Below are 20,868 nucleotides of genomic sequence, written 5' to 3' on the forward strand. Positions count from 1 at the left end.
TTCATTATGTGTGGAGCTCTGCATGCATGTGATACCAGTGTTGTTTGTGTGGAACTTGTGCATATCCATTATGTGTGGAGTTCTGCACACGTGTGATACCAGTGTTCTTTGTGTGGCACTTGTGCATATCCATATTTTTCGTAGCCATACTTACATTCATTTCTTTATTCCTGGATGTGTTAGTGCATTCTCATGGTACTGTTCTACCCATTTCATGGGTGTGATCATCTTGCTACTCATCTGACCATTCTCAGATTCCCATAGTTCATCTTTGCCATATTCCAAGACATGGAACCACTCCGAGACATTCTCACAAGACTTGACATTTTATCATAATTCATAGACTTATTGCAGTTCATGTGGCTTTGTCTTGATAAGTCAGAGCCTGCTGTTAGTCTTCTTATAGTACTTACATGATGTTTCTTGCCATTGTCGATTTATTCCTACATGCATGTATACCTTTCTTTTACATTATTGTTGATATGCTGCTGTTTTTATAAACTGATTGTTTCCTTCTCTTTTTCTTCATAGAACACTGAAGGCTTCCCCACTGTTACATTCTTGGGGATAACATCTGCTGCACATATGTTTTCTTGGGGCATTCACTTCATTCCATTCCATTTATTCACCCAAGAATCTAATGTCAGCACAATATGGTGTATTCAAACTGAACCCATTGAGTGAAGTCCACACAGTTGCCACTGTCATCCCAACCTTCGTTGGACAGCCCAGTCTTTGCTGGGCTCCTTCAGTTTCCGCTGAAGAAACTTTACTCAAGGGTTACCCATAACATTCTGTCAGGGAGTTTCACAGACCAGCTGTGATCTCTGTACAACCATGTTGTACCATTCAGTAGCCGCTGAATCACTCACTGACAGAATGAACCATAACAGTTTCAGTAGCAGCAGACAGTCCTATAATTATAAATAAAAACTTAACTGGATCTGTGTTTTGTTATGTATAAATTAATATACAATGGTCCATATCTCCTTTTCTATGAAATTAATTCATCGCGATACAAGGTTCCTTTTAGTTAGTTTTTGAGACAACATATTCAAAATATCCAATATTTTGTATTTGTTTTACAAATTACCTTCAGCTCTGTGAATGTACATATTATATACAAATATCTACATAATTAGTTGAGTATTTTTGTTAGCATGTATGGTGACTGTTGTAGATGCTCTTTTGGGTGCACATGATGTAAATCCAAGTAATCAATCAATCAATGAATGTACGGTGCTTATTATGATGCAAGTTAGTCACAGAAATCAAAATTTTCAAAGAGATACTGATAGGAAAGAGTTTATGGTAAATTCACGTTTTTCCCAAGTCTGGTTGATTGTAGGTCAAAGATATGAGACCCCTTTTGAAGTGCCTCCAAGCATTCACTTTGCTCTTCTATTATGCCAGAAATTTTCTGAAGTTGAATTTTGACCTCTCAAAATATGGTGTACATGAATTTTGATTTGACTGTCATTGGGTGACTTTACTAAATCTGGACGGTAACGCCAACCTGGTACTGACCGAATCATATGTCGAGAGATCCTAAAAATAAATCATAAAGATCAAAAGTACAAATTTTCTTCTTAAAAATCAATGGATGAAAATAAAAAATGAAAGTGATCTTCGAACTATATATGTATGATCTCAGTCCCAAAACACTTTTTATGCCAGATTTGGCATATCTTCCCAAACACATCCCTGTGTGCCAATATATGTCCTCCAAAACAACCAGAAGACAACAGATATTATGAGAACAGATTTATTCCTCTAGATTAGACATGCCACATCACAACAAGATTGTCTGAGTATGTATATTATAATAGTGAAATAAAGAAGGGAGAATGAAATTAAAACATGTTGACATGAAAGTGTTTGGATATGATTAGGATTTTATTTTTGTCTCCATGCCAATAATATTTCATTAGTACTACTACTACTACTTCTATTTGTTATTATTATTATTATTAATATTTAAGTAATAATGACTGAAAAAAGTTTTATTTTGAATAAGTTATTGTTTTCAGCATTGCAAATTGCTACTACAGTTACTAATAAATTAAGTTACTTATAATCTAAGGTCTTAAAATATATCTTTTCAACATTCAAGTACCTTTTTTCAGTTTTGGAAGTTTAAATAATCTGCATGTCCATTGACAGTAGGTGAATATACAAAAACGTGCAGCAACAGGTATTAATCTTGTAATAAATATCTCCTTCAAAATCATTATATTTTGATTCTTATATTAAAAATGTAAACAATTGCATGCTGACATTGACTGCATTTTTATGACCTTGTACATCATGTTCAATCATTTGATGCACACTCCTGTAGTGATACTTAAATGTTGCATGACACTGAGTGTTAATGTTGGTGACACACACCTCCCAGAGAGATGTTTTTCAGCATGCACATTTTCTCATTGCATTGTGAAATGATGCAAACAGGCTCATGCTATAATATCCATTCATGTATCTGTTACTACCAACCGTAATGTTTCATAAGATTATATTGAATGATACAAAACATGACCAATGTCGGATAATGGAACTGTTTTCATTCATGATGTAAATTACTTTTATTAACTAGAAATTCATGGTATTACCGTTATATTGGTTTACCGTGGTATTTTTTCCAGTGATGCGTAACTCGGTACTTTTTCACTTTACCGGTACATCAGCAGTTTCCGCTGGTGACAAATAAATGCCATAGGAATCTTGTATTTTCATTATTTAATAGGAAATAATTTTAAAAAATTATCCTTTTCCACAAGACGGTTGAATCTGTCACAAATTAAAGGTGAATGTTGAACATTTTATGTTGCTTTAATCAGTGGCACCCTGGAATGCAGTGAAACATATTTGGACCAGATTCAACTTTCACAAAAGTTTCAGATTACTCCCCCCTCCAAAATTTTTTTAAACAAAACTGAGTCATATTTTTGCTATTTACTATCATATGTAAATGTGTTAAATATATATATATTTTTTTTAAGAGTGTCAATCTTATTTTGATTTTCATGAATGCACTTGTTTTATGTCTGAACTTCACATAATTTCTCAAGTCAGCTAAATATTTTATCATTTGTTGAGTAAGTGTGTTTTATGTTTAGTGACCCCCACCTACTGTTAAATTCCTTTGGCCGGGTGTTTGCATCAAGCTGAAAGTTTTCCTGCTTATTATACCAGTAGCGTAGCCTGAAAATTGTAGGTTTATGTATCAGTATTTCCAGTTTTTATCAATAGGCTCTCTATTGTATCTATGATAACATATCTTTACCATTATCAGTTATGGTGTAAGCTAAGTTTAGTTTCAGTTTTTATACAATAATTTATATAAACATAGCGAATTCATCTGCTATAAAGTACTGTCCAACCAATTTATTTTGCTCTTTAGCAAATTCATTAAAGGGGAGGCTGTGACATTCATTTGAGCTGAAATAAGATTTTTTTCTTTTATCTCAAGATAATTGATATTGTTTTCCAAATAATGGCATGGATATAATATATTGTTATTTTGATTTAGAACATAGATATTTTTCCCATAGATTGCCAAATGGAAATTATGCCAAAAAGTACTAGGTCTCTACCTTTATACATTGAGTTATTCGTCTGGAATATAGTTATGGTATATCATGGTACAATTTGCGGTACGTTCAGAAATACAACGGTACAGTATTTTTTGTGGTACCGAGTCCTAATATTCACAGACGTGATGATATGGATAGATTGTCCTCAGGTATAAATAGCCAATGTATGAATTTCAAAATTGTCTGGTATATTAATTTTTTGGGGGAAATAACAGGAGCCAAAGAATGTATCACATGGAGCACTGGTTGGGTTTCATATGCATATTGACTCATAACAGGCCTATTTAACACCAATATTGTGCATTATGAGATTCCACTTGCAACTACCACCAAATTATTTGATTCTATTTTTGCAGCTCTCTCAGTTCTTAATGCTAAAGGTGTCAAAATTTACCCACGAGTCATCCTTGTTACTGATGGGCACCCAACAGATCCCTTGCTAATTTCTGGTTCTGATGATCATGATCCAGTCAAAGAGAAAAAGGTATTAAATCCTACACTGCAATTACTAATTGTACATTTAAGAAGTGAGTTACTGTAAAATTTCTGTTTTCAGGAAATTGTTTAAAATATATTTTGTATTAGATGCACAAAATGCAATGGCAACTTGTACATTTACACATGTAATCCCATTCATATAAATGTCTATCTCTAAAATTCTAGGAATGGATGGATGATAAAATTACATGCAGAATTCTGAAGCTTTTAGGCACATAAGTGAACCCACTAACTTGAAACATTTTCCAAAGATCTAGGCTAACTTCATGATTAAATTTGCCTGGCATTACTTTAAACTACGCCTCAGAAAACTTTGTTCCTATATCAGTTGAGCATTTTACGAATAGTCCTAAGTATATGCTTTAATAAAACTATTTTATGGTAGTTTCTATAAAACCAGTGCGCTTTCATTATATCTAAGTGAAAAAGTATCCTTTTCGCTACAATGGCTGAGTCAATGTTCATCTAACATGGTAGAACGAATGCTAATTTTTATATCCTTACCAAAATACTGTCCAAAATGGCTTTCCTAGAATACAGCTGGGGCATCATAATTTGGTCATGTCTTTTGATTCATCTTCAGATGTGTGTTAACAGAACTGCACATAATCCGCTCACTCAAGAAAGAAAACCCAACTCACATATTCATATAAAATTAGATGACATTATTAGATTTTGAGACTATACAACAACTTTTCAGTTTTTAAGATATGTTGTATAGCTCTCCTGTGATTAAGCTAAGGAGCTTATGGTTTTGGCCATATCTCACTTGTGTGACATGAGTTGTCTTGTGTCTAATATTCAGCAATTGTTTGTTAATGTTTTTGAAGACCATATATTTCTGATCCTATATCAATAAAATTGGAAGATATCTTTTGTCATTAAATGTTTGCTAAAGAACCAGTTTTTAGTAATGCAGAATGCATATATTCCTAAAGAATAGCTTATACAAATTGGAAATATATGTATGTGTGTGACTGTATGTATGTATGTAGAACAAATAGCTTTCTTAGCAGGTTAAATAATTGTCTCTAAGTTTAAATCTTAGTAAAATCTATTTCCTATAAGAGGTTTGTAATTGATGATTATTTTTCACCATTGAGACTCAGCAGCAGTTAAGAAGGAAAACACTTATAATTATTGTACATGTATTTTATTTGTTATTCACAGTTTTTAACCAATATATTGACTGCTTCCCAAAATAATTTGTATGATGTTGAAGATGTGCATTTTTGGTAAATCAGTCATACTAATATATAAGAATTGAGCATATATATTACAGAATTAACTATGATAATAGTTGTTTTTTCATTTGTATGAATTGAATTGTAATGGTTTGGGGAAAGTATGGAATTTACATGTATATGTACAAAAGAATAAAACAAAAAAGTATCACACCCAAAACCAAATATATTTATTTAGAGACAGAAACCAAAGGCTTAATTCACCATTCCAATAATAAATGTTATTTGATGAACAAATGATGCAACCATAGTATCACAGTGAACGAATGACATCTTAGTTTGTATGCCTTAATAGTGTGACATAAAAAAAAACCAAACAACACAACAAACTGTTTGCACTGACATTTAAATCCAGAAAACGATATGCATTAAAGATTATGACAAAAACTGATTTGCCCCAAATATTATGAGACAACCATTAAATTAAACCATAAGATAGATTGTATTTTGTGTGTGGAGATTTCTCACAGAACAATATCAGCATTGTGCTGTTTTTAACAAAAGACATGGAAAAATAAAAATGTTTTAATTGACTGTGTTATCTACTGTACTGTCAATCAAGATGGATTAGTTTATTGTCATGTTTATGTTATCGAATTCATTAGTTTATGAAGTTTCATATAGGCAATGCTATCCCACAGTATTTTTTGAAAATTGCATATTGATTCTTTAGCATTTAATACTTACTTCCTCCCCAAGCAAACAAGTTGATATACTTCTATGTTGAAACGCATCCAGAGGTAGCTGCCAAGAGAAAAGTAAAGAATTTAATTGTATTCTGAGTTCACATGAAAGCCTTATGACCATGTAGGTCATAAATTAAACTATGTTGTAAACTTGGCTTGTTAAGATCTTGAATCGCATTGATTATGATTAATATACTTTTAATATAAAACTATGCGTATATCTTTGGAAATAATTTATTATCATACTATAGTACAAGGGGTAAAATTGACATGATATAACTTTTTGGTGATAAAATGTTTATTTTTTTGGCACCAGCTGATCTATAAGGTATTCTTCTTCAAATACGTTACCCAATCTTTATACCATGTGCAAACTACTACTAACTCGCAAATCCAGCCCTCCCAGGTACTACTTTTAGCTAATGGGAGCCAAATGTGTCATTCAGTGATCTCCCCTTAGGTATAAGGGTTGGGGGCAAAGCCAAATAAACTATCATATACTACTTCCGCTCGTGCCAATAGGCATGATGATGTCATAAGAGACCTCGCAAAAGCTAGAATCTGCGTGGAAGATGTACTACTACAAGTTTGAGAGTTTTTCACGTAATCTATGGAAAGTATATTCCATCTATATTTCCAACTTTTTTTCTTCCTATCACGACAAAGTTCTGCCTTTACAGGTTGCTAAAACTATGATGTCATCATGCATGTAGGTACTTGCATTTGGGGTCTAAGTGAATTTACATTCAGTTTGGGCAATACTTGTTTTATATGTACAAGTCTTCAGCGCTTAAATAACTCTTATGTATCTGTAATTCCATTATGAATGGGTACATATCAGTGAGGTTCTATTCCAAGGCATTCCTAGCGTCCGGGCACAAACTTCAGTGCTTTTACTTATACATGTGTTCAATGGGCCTCTTTCCTACAAGTATTGTTTCATAAAATATATTGTAACACATACTATATATGTTCCTATAACGGTGCTTCGGTTCCCTTTTCTGTAAATGTTTATTGTATGTAATGTACATTTCTGTATTTCTTCTGCTCTGCTCGGACAAATTCATTCAGTGCTCTATACATATTTTGTTCAGTCACAGCCTGTTTCTATAGGTGACATTTGAGGATGTTTATCTGCATAAACATACCATCATATTTAAAGATCATTTAGTTGCTCGCATGGGTAACCTATGCAACTTCCCAAGTTCAGGCTACAATTTTTTATATGTGTGTATGTATTTATGCTCTTACAAAACTTGCTATATATGAATAATTCCTTCCTTTCTGGTACATATAAGTAAGTTACATTTACCACAGTATGCTTTGTCTTGGAAAGCCATGCTTCAATGATTTTACCTGTACAGGCCCTCCTTGACCTTCCCAATAGGTAGTATTGTACTGAGATCGTATGCTATCACTTTTTTCCATATAAACTTGATTTGGTATAGCTCTGCACCCACACAGTATTCAAACATCATGTGCAGGCTCACAAGGTTATAACTTCTTCCCCGAGCAGGTAGTATTGTCATTATATTTTGCCTGTATGCTTCATTGCTTTATTAGACTTTTATTGATTCATGGTTTCTAATTCAGGGCATTCTAAGAGTTTAGTGAGCTACAGACCTTCACTCTGCACCAGCTAAGTCACAAGCATTACAGGAGACTGTAGCCTCCATGCACAAAAAAGATGATGTTGCTTGTTCTCCAGTAAAGTCATCTATTCTACCCTATCCGAGGGCATGGAAAGTTTCAGCCTTCTGAGCCTCCTCCGTCTACATCAGCAACATGTACCAGAGCTCCAACATCTGTTGATCTTATGATGGAAGGATGATTCAGACTTATGTTACACTGGCAGCCTGGGAGAGTTACAGATGTTCTGACCCACGTTCATCGTCAGTTCTTTAGCATTTCTACCTTTGCCCCCTCCCCAGTTGCCAGTCTTTGAACCCCAGCAGTTGATAGTGATCTCGCCGCTTTGGGGATGACACAGCTACACTCCATATGTATGGAACAGATGACCATTGTCGACACTTAGCAGTATGTGAGCAAAATCGTTGCTGTGTCTTCATTGCTGAATGTTTGTTCTCTCTGGCTATTTTCCAACCAACAGGAGGGTGCCCCGAGTGGCCAAGTGGTCTAAAACGCTCACCGTTCCAGATCACTGCCATCTCACCTCTGTCTGCGTGGGTTCGAGTCCAAGGCTCGGCTAATGTGGGTACATGGGAAAGCCTGCCAGTAGCTTCTCGTGGGTTGGTGGTTCGTCCCTGGGTTTTCCAGGGTTTGTCCTCCACCAGTTATACTGGCTGCCATGTATAGCCTATCTTGTGCTGAAAAATGGCGTTAAAACCTAGAACAACAACAGCAACCAACCAACAGGACATAGCTTCTCTTCTCTCACTCCAAATACATCAGGGCATGCATGGGAATCAGTCTCAATAATGGCCCCAGTACTGAGTGGAGCCGCTTAACACACTTTGGCCAATGCCATAGCCACTGTTGTATGTTCAATTGGCGGAACGAACACAACTCAGTGCCCTCTGCATGCTCTTTCCAGAAAGACCACTATATGGCCAAGATAAGATCACAGCCTTATCCCCGAACCTTCTGTTTAACGTCCCGATGGATGACGTAGGCAAAGCAGTAATCAAGGAGACATATTTTTTATTTCTCTCACAATGTCGATACAAGCATAGTACAGCAAATCAACACTCATAGGACACTAACCTCTGTAAGACATCCTGTTGAAGCTTCACCCATCAAAAGTCAGTTTTATCGCATTCCAAGCTGACATAGTACTGAGAGGGTTCTATCGTTCATACCACACCTTTTCTTTGTCTCAATGACAAACAACTGTCTACGTCTGGTAATCAGCCAAAGCTCCCTCAGTTCATTCTAAAAACACCCTTAGTTCCCACTGGAAACATCATAGCCCATTTTGAATGCTATCCATGAGGGAGACTTTGCCATCTGTGGATTTAGACGGCACATACTTTCATGTATTTATTCAAAACCTTCCTGCAATTAGCCTACAACATCGTACACAAATTCAGGGCACTCCAGTTGGGGCTCAACATTGGCCCCTGGGTCTTCACTCCTCTGATGAATCAAGTAATTGCGCATATCCAGACCATTTCCATGGCAGCAATATCAAGTTACCTGTACGAAATGCTGTGGCAGCATGAGTGAGTAGCTCTAATCAGACGTGATAACCCTTGTTACCAATCCTGACTTCCCATCAACAATGAAAAATCCTAACATAATGCGATCTCAACAATTCGTTCAATACACATATTTTGCCACCCTCAGTATCGGGCATTGAAACGACCAATTTTAGCACCTTACTTTTGAGGAAATTAAATCCACATGGGAATCCTTTCGTCTTGGCTTGCTCAACATGGCAGCAGACATGGCCCTAGGTCGCCTTCTACTGCATTACTACTGTTTCCTCTGCATGAATGGAGTCCTCAAGTTGGACCATTTGACCATCCTCTCACCATCTGCACCCAGTTGAGGAACAATTGGGAGCAACCTAACTTGGCTCATGGTGGTTATACATCTATGCCTCCACCCACATGATATTACAGTCTGTACCGATTCAAGTACTGAAGGCTGGGGATCCCTTCCAGTACCATCCTTTTGAGATGCCAGTGGTGCATGCTTTCAGTAGGAACGACATCTTCATGTCAATAATTCTGGTGGGAGCAATCATTGTGAAAGCCTTTCATTGGGATCAGGAACATTTAGATGGCAAGGGAGTTCTTTTTTGGTCTGACAGCTCTACAGTGGAGACTTATCTCAAACAATAAGGAGTAACCCAATTCGACAATGATGATTTATCTCCAACAACAAGGAGGACCCCAGTCCCCAGACATTTGCATCATGGAGAGGGACTTTCTGTAGTGGTGTTGTCATAAACAAAGTCACATACATGTTCGCCATATATGGGGATGCCTCAATGCACTGGCCGATCTTTTGTCACAGATAAATCAGCAAGTACAGAAGGAATGGTCTCTCCATCCCTCCGTTTTCACTCACATCTGTACCTGATTGAACCGACCATTGATGGGCCTGTTTGCGACAATGTGGAAAGACAATCTCCCATCCTTTATCTCTCCTGTCCTGGGGGCCCCGAGTGGCCGAGTGGTCTAAAGCGCTCACTGTTATGGATCACTGCCATCTCATCTCTGTCTGCATGGGTTCGAGTCCAAGGCTCGGCTAGCATGGGTACATGGGAAAGCCTGCCAGTAGCTTCTCATGGGTCTGTGGTTCTTTCCTGGGTATTCCAGTGTTCTTCCTCTACCAGTTATACTGGCTGCCATATATAGCCTATCTTGTGCTGGAAAATGGCATTAAACCCTAGAACAACAACAACTCTCCTGTCCTGGATCCAACAGCTTGAGTAGTCGATGCCCTATGATTAGATTGGACCATCTTCAATACACATACCTACATCCCAACACCTCTTATTCCAACAGTGACACTGAAAGGAACGGAATCAGCCTGACACCTCATTCTCATCACAGCACTCTGATCAATGACCTCATCAGTCTCGCATAGGAAACCTGTGGAAATACTCAGGTTTTTCTTCATCACTTAACCATGATGGCAATTGTTCATCCTTGTCCGGAGCTCCCAAACCTGCATATCTGGATCATCTCAAACAGGTCCTTAGACTTAAACAATTTTCTTGGAACCAGTCCTGGAGAGAATAGCTCAGGCTCAACGCCCACTACTCTGAAAGCATATGATGACAAATGGCACATTTTCACCCAGTGGTGCAGAACCAAAGATATCCTGCCTCTCCAGGCATCTATACCGCTGATAGCTAATTTCTTCCTTAGGCCCTTCAAAGAGAGAAAGTTAGCACAGAGTACGATTAAAGGTTACATTTCCACAATCGCTGATACCTTTTGTCATCTTGGGAGAAAGGATTTCGGACAAACCCAGGATTTACGGACAAACCCAGGATTTATCCGACCTTCTCGCGATCTCTGTGCATACATGACCAAAAGTGTTAACCCTATGCCCGAAATGGAACTTATCTTGAAACTGGCTTGACAAGATATCTTTTGAACCAATTCCAAGGGCATCTCTGGTTCTCCTTTTGCTCCAAGAAGCACTCCCTCATGGCATTAGTGACAGCAGGCAGAATTTGTGAAATACATGCCCTATCAGCAGACTCGTAATACATCCAAGTTCCGACAAGACAAGTCAGCCTTCCTCATGCCAGCATTCTCTTTCATCACCAAGAACCGTCTCCATTCCACAGGTAACTGCTCCGGTGGCCTAGTGGTTAGAGTGTCCGCCTCGGATGCAGGAGTTCGTGAGTTCGATCCCCGGCTGAGTCACTACCAAAGACTTATAAGAATGGTACTAACAGCTGCCTTGCTTGGCGTTCAGCATTAAGAGGTTGGTATTAAGACTGGTTGGCCTGGTGTCAGGATAATGTGACTGGGTGGGACATCATGCTACATGTCTGCAGCATGATGCACCAGTGCTAGACATCACTATAAACTGCCACATTGCGGACATCATAGTGATATCACTGAAAAATTGTTAAAGCTACATTAAAAATCCAAATCACATCACATCCACAGGTAACCAAACTGTGGTCATGAAACCTCTGTCTCATTTGGACACATGAACTGAAGGCCACCTACAAGACCCAGTCTGAGCTTTTATGTGGTGCCTTAATTGGACAGCTGTTGGTTATAGGGAGATCAAGATTTTTTCTACTTCTCATAAAAGGACAGGAAGATCTATCAGAACAAACTATCTTGACCTGGAGTGAGGGAGTTATTTGCTCCGCATATAGGAAAATAAACCAAGCTAAAATGAACTTTTACATGTCTTGTATGACAAGTTTTGAGCAGTTGCCACCAACCTAGCATCAACGTGGAACTGTTCACTAATCGACAGCATTCAGGCTATGGGTCTGGAGATCGGAGTCCACATTTTCTTGCTATTATCTATGAGATCTGTCATCCATGAGGTTTCATTTCGGTATGGTAGGACCTATATTCACAGCTCACCTGATGTCCCTTCCAGATCAATCAACACCTCTCCCTTGATAACTCACGCAGATCAGGGTCCAAAAACATAGATTGCACTGTAAGCGAGGGCACGAGTTACCAAGGGACCTCAAAAAAATCGCTAGACATCTAGAGAACTGTGGGGTTGGGGGGGTCTGGGCTGCTTAATGACTGAAACCTCGTTTTACAATCTCGTTGAGAATAATTGTCAATAAAGTGCTTTCTCCAATGAAGTTGTTTGTTATTCTGTATAAATTAAATTCATTTTTAAAATGTCCAACATCTAAAAGATTGATAACATGATTCCAACTGGTTTCAACAACCAGTGTGGTGCGCAAAAACATTCATGTATTACATCACTTCTTTTTGTTTTGTTGATTAGTCTGGTTCCAAGAGTGTTATGGATAATATTTTCCAAGAAAATGATCTTCCAAGCAGGAAACCAGATTGACTGTTGATACAATAAAAAACAAGATTCCTTTTTAGAAAGAAAAAAAAAACCGCAATGTTTCGTGAGACCATCGACTGCGTCGAAACTCAATTTTTGTATTGTTCAGTTAGTAAGATATTGATGCCTTTATTTCATTGCAAGTAACAGTGAAACTTTTTATCATCCTTAAGGATATCTCTATGTGTGAATTTAGGAATTCTCTGAAACTCGTTTTCCCCACAATTGTCAGTATCTGTGAAACAAATCTCTTTATTTTACAAAGTACTGTTTTCGCTTGATTGCCTTGCTATCTTTAATCAGTGTTGATTGAGTAGGTTAATTTAAGGTAGTTTAGTTAAATTACATGCACAGTAACATTTATAACAGTGTTCAATTGATTGACTGAAATGAGTTACATGACATATGACCAGGCTCGCTGGTTCATAAGCAAGTAGGATTTGTATGCCTTTTAACTGTTTTGTTAATTCCACCTCATTTGATAAAAAAACATAACATGATAATAGAAAAGGAGGCCTGCTTTTTATTTAGTGCAACAATACAACAAATGCTTCCGCTAGTCCGATATCAAAACATGGTCGGCACTTAATTAGGTTCTCAGAGAAACACTTGCGGACATAGCTGTTATGGTAGATTGACACCTTTTACGTTTAATTACAAGAGGACACATTGCACTTATGAAGATTACACTTAAAAGGAAATAAAAGATAGAACTAGAATACCAATTTCAGTTAATAAAAAGTATTTAATTGCAATTTATTTATTAAATTACTGCCTCCACTAGGCGTAAGTGATATTTTCATTGATCAAAATTTCAGTGTACTAAGAATGTCATTTGGAAAGAAAATGTTACAAATTTTAATACTTCTTTTTTAAGTTGATATTTCATAATGTTGATTAAAATTTCCAGGTCCTATCTGCTGTTTTTGACGATAAAATGAGTGATATATCAGAGTTTCTGTTACCAATTTTGATCGCGATTTTCTTCAAGTTCAACAAATAAGGATCATTTTTGAGGTATTTTCTGGTTTAAAAATGGGATCCATGCCTGACCCCACGTTATAAGCGGGTTCGCAAGTTATCGAGGGAGTGGTGTATGCGGTTTCACATCTTCCGCTGGAGTTTTGTGGGACAATTTTTCCCCTCTTGAAGCCATGCCCCAACATATGGAGTCACCTCTAGTTGGTTAGCTAGAAGCTGTCTCAATAACTTAGGGGACTGGAGATGATATCTCCAGGGTAATGGGATGTACCTCCCACCTCTTAACTATTCTCCTAAGGTGATATAATTGGGTAACGTATTTGAAGAAGAAACCAATTTTTTGTGGTAAAATATGTTTCTGCGAGAATGCTTACCCAATCAGAATACAAATACACCATCCCAGCCTCATCGCAGTTACACCCATAGAGAGCATGCCTTTTACTCCAGTAGTAACAGATTGGTTATTAGGCCAGCAAGACTTACACATAAGGGGAGATCGGTTTGTACGAACGCCACATAGGCAGTATATTTCAGATCCAATTTTGATCAAAACATTATAGATGGGTATATATCATCAAGAGCAGCATTTGAGAATTCGTGTAATTCATGCAAGTTAATCTTGTGTGTGATCGGCTGAGTTTATTACCACTATGTAGGTAACGTTTCTGATCTGATTATGACCCAACTTATAGGATATGCTTACATCACCAGTTTGTTGGACAACTTTAGTGATGACTGAGATTCATACATGAACTGGTTTTTTTTCATTCATTTATTGAGATTTTTACACCTTATTCTAATCTAGCTGTAATCAGGCTTGAACTGTGTGCTTCCACAGTGGCTTTCCTGTCAACTATTTCACTTTCATAGTAGGTGGGAAGAAAGCTCTTTTCTCATTGGAATCCGTTCTCCTATCACAGTAACTTTAGGAATGTAAGCACTTCATCCTCCTGAATCCAGCCGTCTCAAAGAAGAAAATTCATTTGTTCTATTGTGTATACCAAACAGATATTAACCCTTGCCCACTACCTCAACTTGCCACTTTGACTTGGTGCCAGATTAAGCTTTCATTGTGATGTGAACTGACCCCGTTAACTTCAATTTCTGAAATCAAATATCTAATTGTGCTATTTTCTTTCCACACTTTGATGATTTTATTATTTTCGGATGTATTAAATTATTTTGTATAATTTGGACTTTAAAGATGCCAGTGTGTTTCACTCATGTGCATTTAATTTCTTCATCCTCATTCCGAATGACTCTTCAAACTTACAATGTATTAGAACATGTAGAAGTTTGTATTCGTGCATAAACTATTTCTTTATTACCACTGGCATAGTGGATGTTGCTGACATTTGTAATAGAGTTAACTATGCATTTCTTTCTTCTCTTGTTATTTACTCATTTCTGAATCTGCCAGGAGAACTATGTGTGCAAAGTGAAATAATGCAAGCCAGCGAGAAATCTCTGCATTTACAAAAAGTGTACATCGTTGACTACATGCAACATATACGCTAGTTAGTCGGATAACACACGGTCGACAGTTCTAAGGAAAGTGGCAAGAAACAGTGGGTTATGAGAGAAATCAAAGGACCAAAAGTACTGATGTTTGAAGGTAAGAAATCAAAGAACCAAGAGTTCTAATGTTTTTGCCAGGCTGTGTTGGGGACACTGTCACATCTGGAGAATTTCTATACTTTGGGATATCTCAACCCAATTCTAGTCAGCCCCTGTGGCACAGGTGGTGCAGGGCTCTCATGTCCATTCTTCACCTTCAGGCCTGGAAGTCCAGGCGAATGGGTTTATAAACTATTTGAATAACCATTTAAACATCCTTCTGCCTTCTTGATTTAGGTGAGAAAATTGAGGCAGCCCAGGTGGCGATAAGACCACCCACCAAACACAGAAACGCATATCAGGGCATGGGCCTGGGACCTGTAGGTCTGGACGCCTGGGGCTTATATTGACTTGAGTAAGCAGTGCTGTTTAGTTGCACCTCAGTTTTGATGCCATCTCAGGTGCTAGTCGTACCCTCTAGCTGTCTGGCTCATGATCCATACTGTCTAGCCGCATCTCAATTTCGATAGAGTGTTCTCTGCCGACCATACAAGTCCAGTTATCCTGATCATGATCTATATCATCTAGATGCACTTGCGTTTTGCTGCTGTATCTGTTGCAGTACTATTCATTGATTGTTTGGATTCAGTTAAATATGTTCTTATGTCTCGTCAAAAGAACATTCACGTTGCTTGGGATCAGATTGATTCATCCATCCATCTACCTATCAGTACAGTTATTCAGGCAGTAAAGCTGTGTACCCGACAGCATAATTTTTGTTTTGATTTCAACAAGAACTGATTCTATGACTATATGCTGCACATCCGCTTAGCCATTTAATGATAGCCTCACATCTTTGATGGTACAGTGACAGTCTTAGAGTCTATGTCAATTTTTTCCGAAGTAGGTAATGCAAATGCCGACCTGACCGTGTGAATGTCCCTTTAGATCACCTTTGCTGTTTGGTGGTAAGATAGAAGCGTGATTGATGCAGCGGGGTACAAGAACAGCCCCTTCATCTCTCTGCACAGTAACCATTGTGTTATATGTCATCTCTGATTCACCCTCAATGACGATTTGACCGGAAACAAGGAGATACCAGATCTTCTAATAAGTTTCGGAGGTAGTCTCATCAAGGGGATAGGAAACACAGTTTCTATACCACAAGTCTCTGCTGTCTCGCCATTTACTTCTATTCTCAACAGCTCCCAGACAACTATACAATAGGTGCTCGACCCTGTTTTTTACTTCTTCAAGCAGGGTTGGATCAGTCCCTATCTTAGTCGTGCAAGTTTCAAAGAGGTGCTTCGGTTTTGTTTAGCCAACCCACTTCCTTTTCGTTCTCTTCATTCTTAACCGATGTACAGTGGGACTCAGTAAATGAAATACGTTTGTAGCAAGGGATCTGGACACCCATCCAGAAGCAAGTAGGTGGATATTTTTGAAATCCACATTCTCCAGATCTTTTTCATTGGAGATGTGTCTGGTTATGACAACCAATAGCATTCTTGATGGCAAGATTAGTTAGCGTCTTCATCCATCATAACTAAGTGACTCTACATGAAACATGAACATCTTTATGTTCCTGTCCTTCAGCCTTATGGAAATTCATGCAGTTTACATACTTTTCCCATCCTTGTTCGTCCGTCTGGGTACTGATTTTCTCACCCAACTCATTCTGGTACATCTTCCCTGCCTTTGGGGAGCCCAAATAATCATCCTTTCAGAATCTATTTCCAACACAAAATGAATCACAATCAGTGAGATTTTGCAGCTCCTTAGATTGTTATATGCGGCAGCTGAACTCATCCTGAGGACTTGCCACTAAATGTGCCCTTTGCAGATGATGTCGCTATCTCAAGGGCATTCCCCTTCTATGTCACTATATTACAGGATTAGCATAACGAGTAAGATAGTATCATTTGTGGACCAGTGACGCAAATATAGTTGGATCAGGACAGGAATACTTCTTGAATAGCCACCCCCGGAAGTGACTGTGTCTATAAACGCTAGCATCTCTGGTTGAAGACCCATTTGTTACCAGACTCAGATGAATTGAATAACCAGTGGGTTCCAGAGGACGCCTGTCGCTATAATAATCTCTTGCATTAAAAAGCAGCTGTTATAAGAGCCTTTCATTTTGGAATGGCCATCTTCAGTTAAAAATGGTGTTCCTCATTTTGGAGACATCGTCGATTCTGACATACCTCCACAAACAGGGTGGGACCAAGTCATCTCAACTCTACATTCCTGTCTGGAAATCCGCCGTTGCTGAGAACAACCTAACACCATCATCCACATCAGACATGTTTTTCGCAGGCTCGGTTCTTTGGCTGATTCCCTGTCAAGTACGGAACAGATTTTTCTTACAGAATGGACCTTCCATCCATTGGTCTTTTCTCCTGTTTTCCAGTTATGGTGGCATCTGATAACTGAACATTTTAAAATGAGGTGGAATCAAACACTGTCCACCTTTATTTCCTCAGTTACAGATCCCACTTCTTGTTCCATCAAGGCTCTTACTCTTCTGGAGAGTACGTGTCCCTTTGCCCACCCCAAATGAGCTCAGTTCTCAAGATTATATAAAAATTGAAGGAGCTGAGGTGCAAAGTGGATCTGATTTCCCCTCTTCACTGGGAGATATCCTGGATCAACAATCTTCTCTATTTGGTGATGGATCTACCAAGGAAGATTCTGGCTTTGCAGAATCATCTCAAACACTCTCGAACCCATGTGTTCCATCCTAGTGGGAACCATCTTCTCCTTCACGCTTAGTTCATGTCTAGAGATCTATAATTATGTTGCTATGGTAGCAAGAATCTAGATCATAATAAAAACCTCTTATTCTTCAAATTTGTATTCATAAGGCCTAAATCACTCATAATATTGTTCTGGGTGGAAAACATGGGTTCAGAAGTAGCTCAATTCAGACACATTTGAGCTTTTACCCAGGACCTTGCTGAATCTCCTTTCACAGAAAACCTATTAGCATTTGCTTCTGCTTGCAGAATCTGTGAATTATATGTCCTCTTTTTCCACCCAGAATCAGTTTATGTCAAATGGCTTGGTGATTCTGGCTACTCAACCCGGTTTCTTCACCAGGAATTGGTTGCTGTCAGTTGACAGTCAAAAAACCATCATATCTCTCTTCTATATTAACACGGCCCAAGAGGATTTCAAAAAGGACCTGTCACATTTGCACAGGATTTATCTGAAGTGGTCTAAGCCAGTTTTTAGGGCTCAAAGGCATCTATTTCCCCTGTTAAATGTACGCAGGAAGGCATAACCACTCAGGACCTACCATCACAGTTGAAGTGGGTAATATGGATGGCATACTCTGACATATCACTATAACAGAGTTGCCTCATGAAGATCTCAGGTCATGAGATAAGAGTAATCTCTGTGAGCCTTGCCTTGAACATAAATGTTTCATCCATACCATCAGTTTGGCATGTACGGTAAACCTAGAGTTTTATCTGCGAGACTAGGCAGCAACATAACTCTGGATCTGGTGGAGTCACAAGTGGTTCCATTTCCCAGTTGCAATCATCACAACCTCTGGTCCAACACCCTGCTCATCCTTTGCTTGATTCTCCAGGTAATTATGTGTGGTAAGAAGATTTTCTTTTTTTCTTTTTCTAGATGGTTTTGCTGCATGGAAGTAGAAGAGTAGGTTAAGTTTTACATGGGGAATCCAATATTCGCTTCAGATAGTTTACCTTGTTATAATTTGGATGCCCAACTTCCCGCCGCATTTTGCCTATTTTAATAAGGTTATTGTGATCAGGGAACGTATTGAAAGGAAAAACTAACTTTTGGGCAGATTATCCTTCTCCTAGAATACTTAGCGATCACACTACTTTAGTGCATGCCATCCTGCACACAGTGCATGCATTTCGTTAATGTCCCTCTCTGCTTAATCAAGAATTACATGGAGGTGGCATGGGGAAGTAATCACCATGAGTTATTTCAGTATTTCTATATATATTACAGAGAGAAAGACGAATTTTCGTTCCGATAGTAGGGCTTATATTCCTAATGTTAATGTGATCTGGCAGCAATAATTTCCTAAAATGTTTGTTTTATTTGATTTTACAGGACAGCTGCTTAAAATTTTTGAAATTTTGTAGGGATGTTCTAACATTGGCAACTATGAAACATTTTGGGATCAGATTATTTTATGCTTGCATAGTGAGTCTTTATGTGATATTATAAACGAGTGTCATTATTAAATTAGCACATAATGCCAGTCGTTTTCAGACCTGGCTTTGCATGACATTGATTCCTGGTTCAGTCTCTGCTTTTAAAAAAATCTCACATGCATATCGCTTTCATTAATTTAGTGAATATCTGTACTTTATATATGTGGAAATTATGCAGTTGGCAACTGTCTTTATGCATTTTCCTATTACAGATTTACCTTGAGGGTAACAATAATTCAGGATATATACGGGATAAGTCAATACAGATATTTCACATTTGATTGTGTTTTCAGATAGTGTGATCTGTTAATTAGTTAAAATTATCACGAATAAAAAGAAGAAATAAATATTCAATTTAACATTGCAGTACCAGGTTATTGCAATGCAGGCAGTTGATAAAATCTCAAGCAAGAAGATCCGTATAGATTGTGTTCCAGTTGGAGAAGCAGATTTGGTAAGTAAAAGACTGGAAGATAATCCACTAAATCGATAAATTACGCCCGGACAACTCAGCAACTACTTACAGCATGGGGTCAGCCCTGATCCCAGTTTTTCCTAGGAAATACAAAATGTGGAGAAAATTGTAATAAAAATTGGCAAATGAAACATTGATATGTCAGTTATTTAATCATTGAAAACAGAGAGATTTTAAACAGCTTCATGCAATTTGCAACTTGGAAAATGAAATCATACATTTCCCCAAAAATTCTCACTTTACTGTAAATGATATTTGATGAAAGTGTGATCAATAAAAAATGTTATTATTGCCAGCTGATGACAACTTTTATATAACAAAATAATTATTGAATAGGTTTTCAAGTAAAATGTAGGCTTTGATTAAGCTATGGTTTAATTGTCATACATGTGATATATCCTCTTGTATTAAAATCTGAACATTGTGAATCTATCATCACAGCTATGTTACTGAGAATTTCTATTAGACCGAAGTGCTGACTGTGTTTTTAAAGAACATGATTTTCAGCAATATTCAAACAAGAAGGACAAATACTTAGGTATATGCCTGTACCATGTAGCACGCATCAACTGTAAACTGGTAAGTGCTCACGTAGAAGTATTATTGGGGCAGATTCTATAGCAAATTGTCATATAGACGATTAATGGGCATGTTAAAGAAGAAAAGTGATATGATGCAGTCTGTATTAACAATTGGCACTTTTATAAACAGAAACGTTTCTTTGAAGTTGGCATTTATTCCAGACATCAAACGCAAAACGTGGTTATTTCAATTGTCGACATGGTGTTCGAGTGTGGTTTATTTTGAAGGTGATCCATGAAGTAATAAGCTGTCAGCTAAGCAAGCCCATCACAAATGAATTTCAGAATCCCAGAGAGATGGAGATTTACTTTGTGGAGCTCAGTAACATGCGGTACTATGTTATTCTTGCTACATGCATGTACTGTAAAGATTATATCGACATGAATCATTCTGGAGTGCATGACGGTCATTAAAAAACATCACCACTTATATAGAACTTAGAGATGACATTCTGAATTGAACTTTTGGATTAGTTATCTTTATTAGTATTTGTAATCTTGTTTTAAAACTAATTATTACTTGACCCATGATTTTTGCGATGATTTTAGCCATGACATATATTGATTGTGA

General features: G+C 37.7%; 1 protein-coding gene across 1 annotated transcript in view; it reads left to right on the top strand.

Annotated features, from left to right (window-relative positions):
- LOC149791314 (uncharacterized) overlaps nucleotides 1–20,868 on the top strand; it is a 291,320-nt gene that overhangs the window by 81,154 nt on the left and 189,298 nt on the right. The window contains exons 8-9 of the mRNA XM_089969843.1: nucleotides 3,950–4,077; nucleotides 19,609–19,695. Coding sequence (XP_089825969.1) covers nucleotides 3,950–4,077; nucleotides 19,609–19,695 — 215 coding nt within the window. The remainder of the gene's footprint in view (nucleotides 1–3,949; nucleotides 4,078–19,608; nucleotides 19,696–20,868) is intronic.

The sequence above is a fragment of the Sinohyriopsis cumingii genome, chromosome 9, assembly GCF_028554795.1.
Source record: "Sinohyriopsis cumingii isolate HCF-2022 chromosome 9, ASM2855479v2, whole genome shotgun sequence".
NCBI classification, from domain to species: Eukaryota; Metazoa; Mollusca; class Bivalvia; order Unionida; family Unionidae; genus Sinohyriopsis; species Sinohyriopsis cumingii.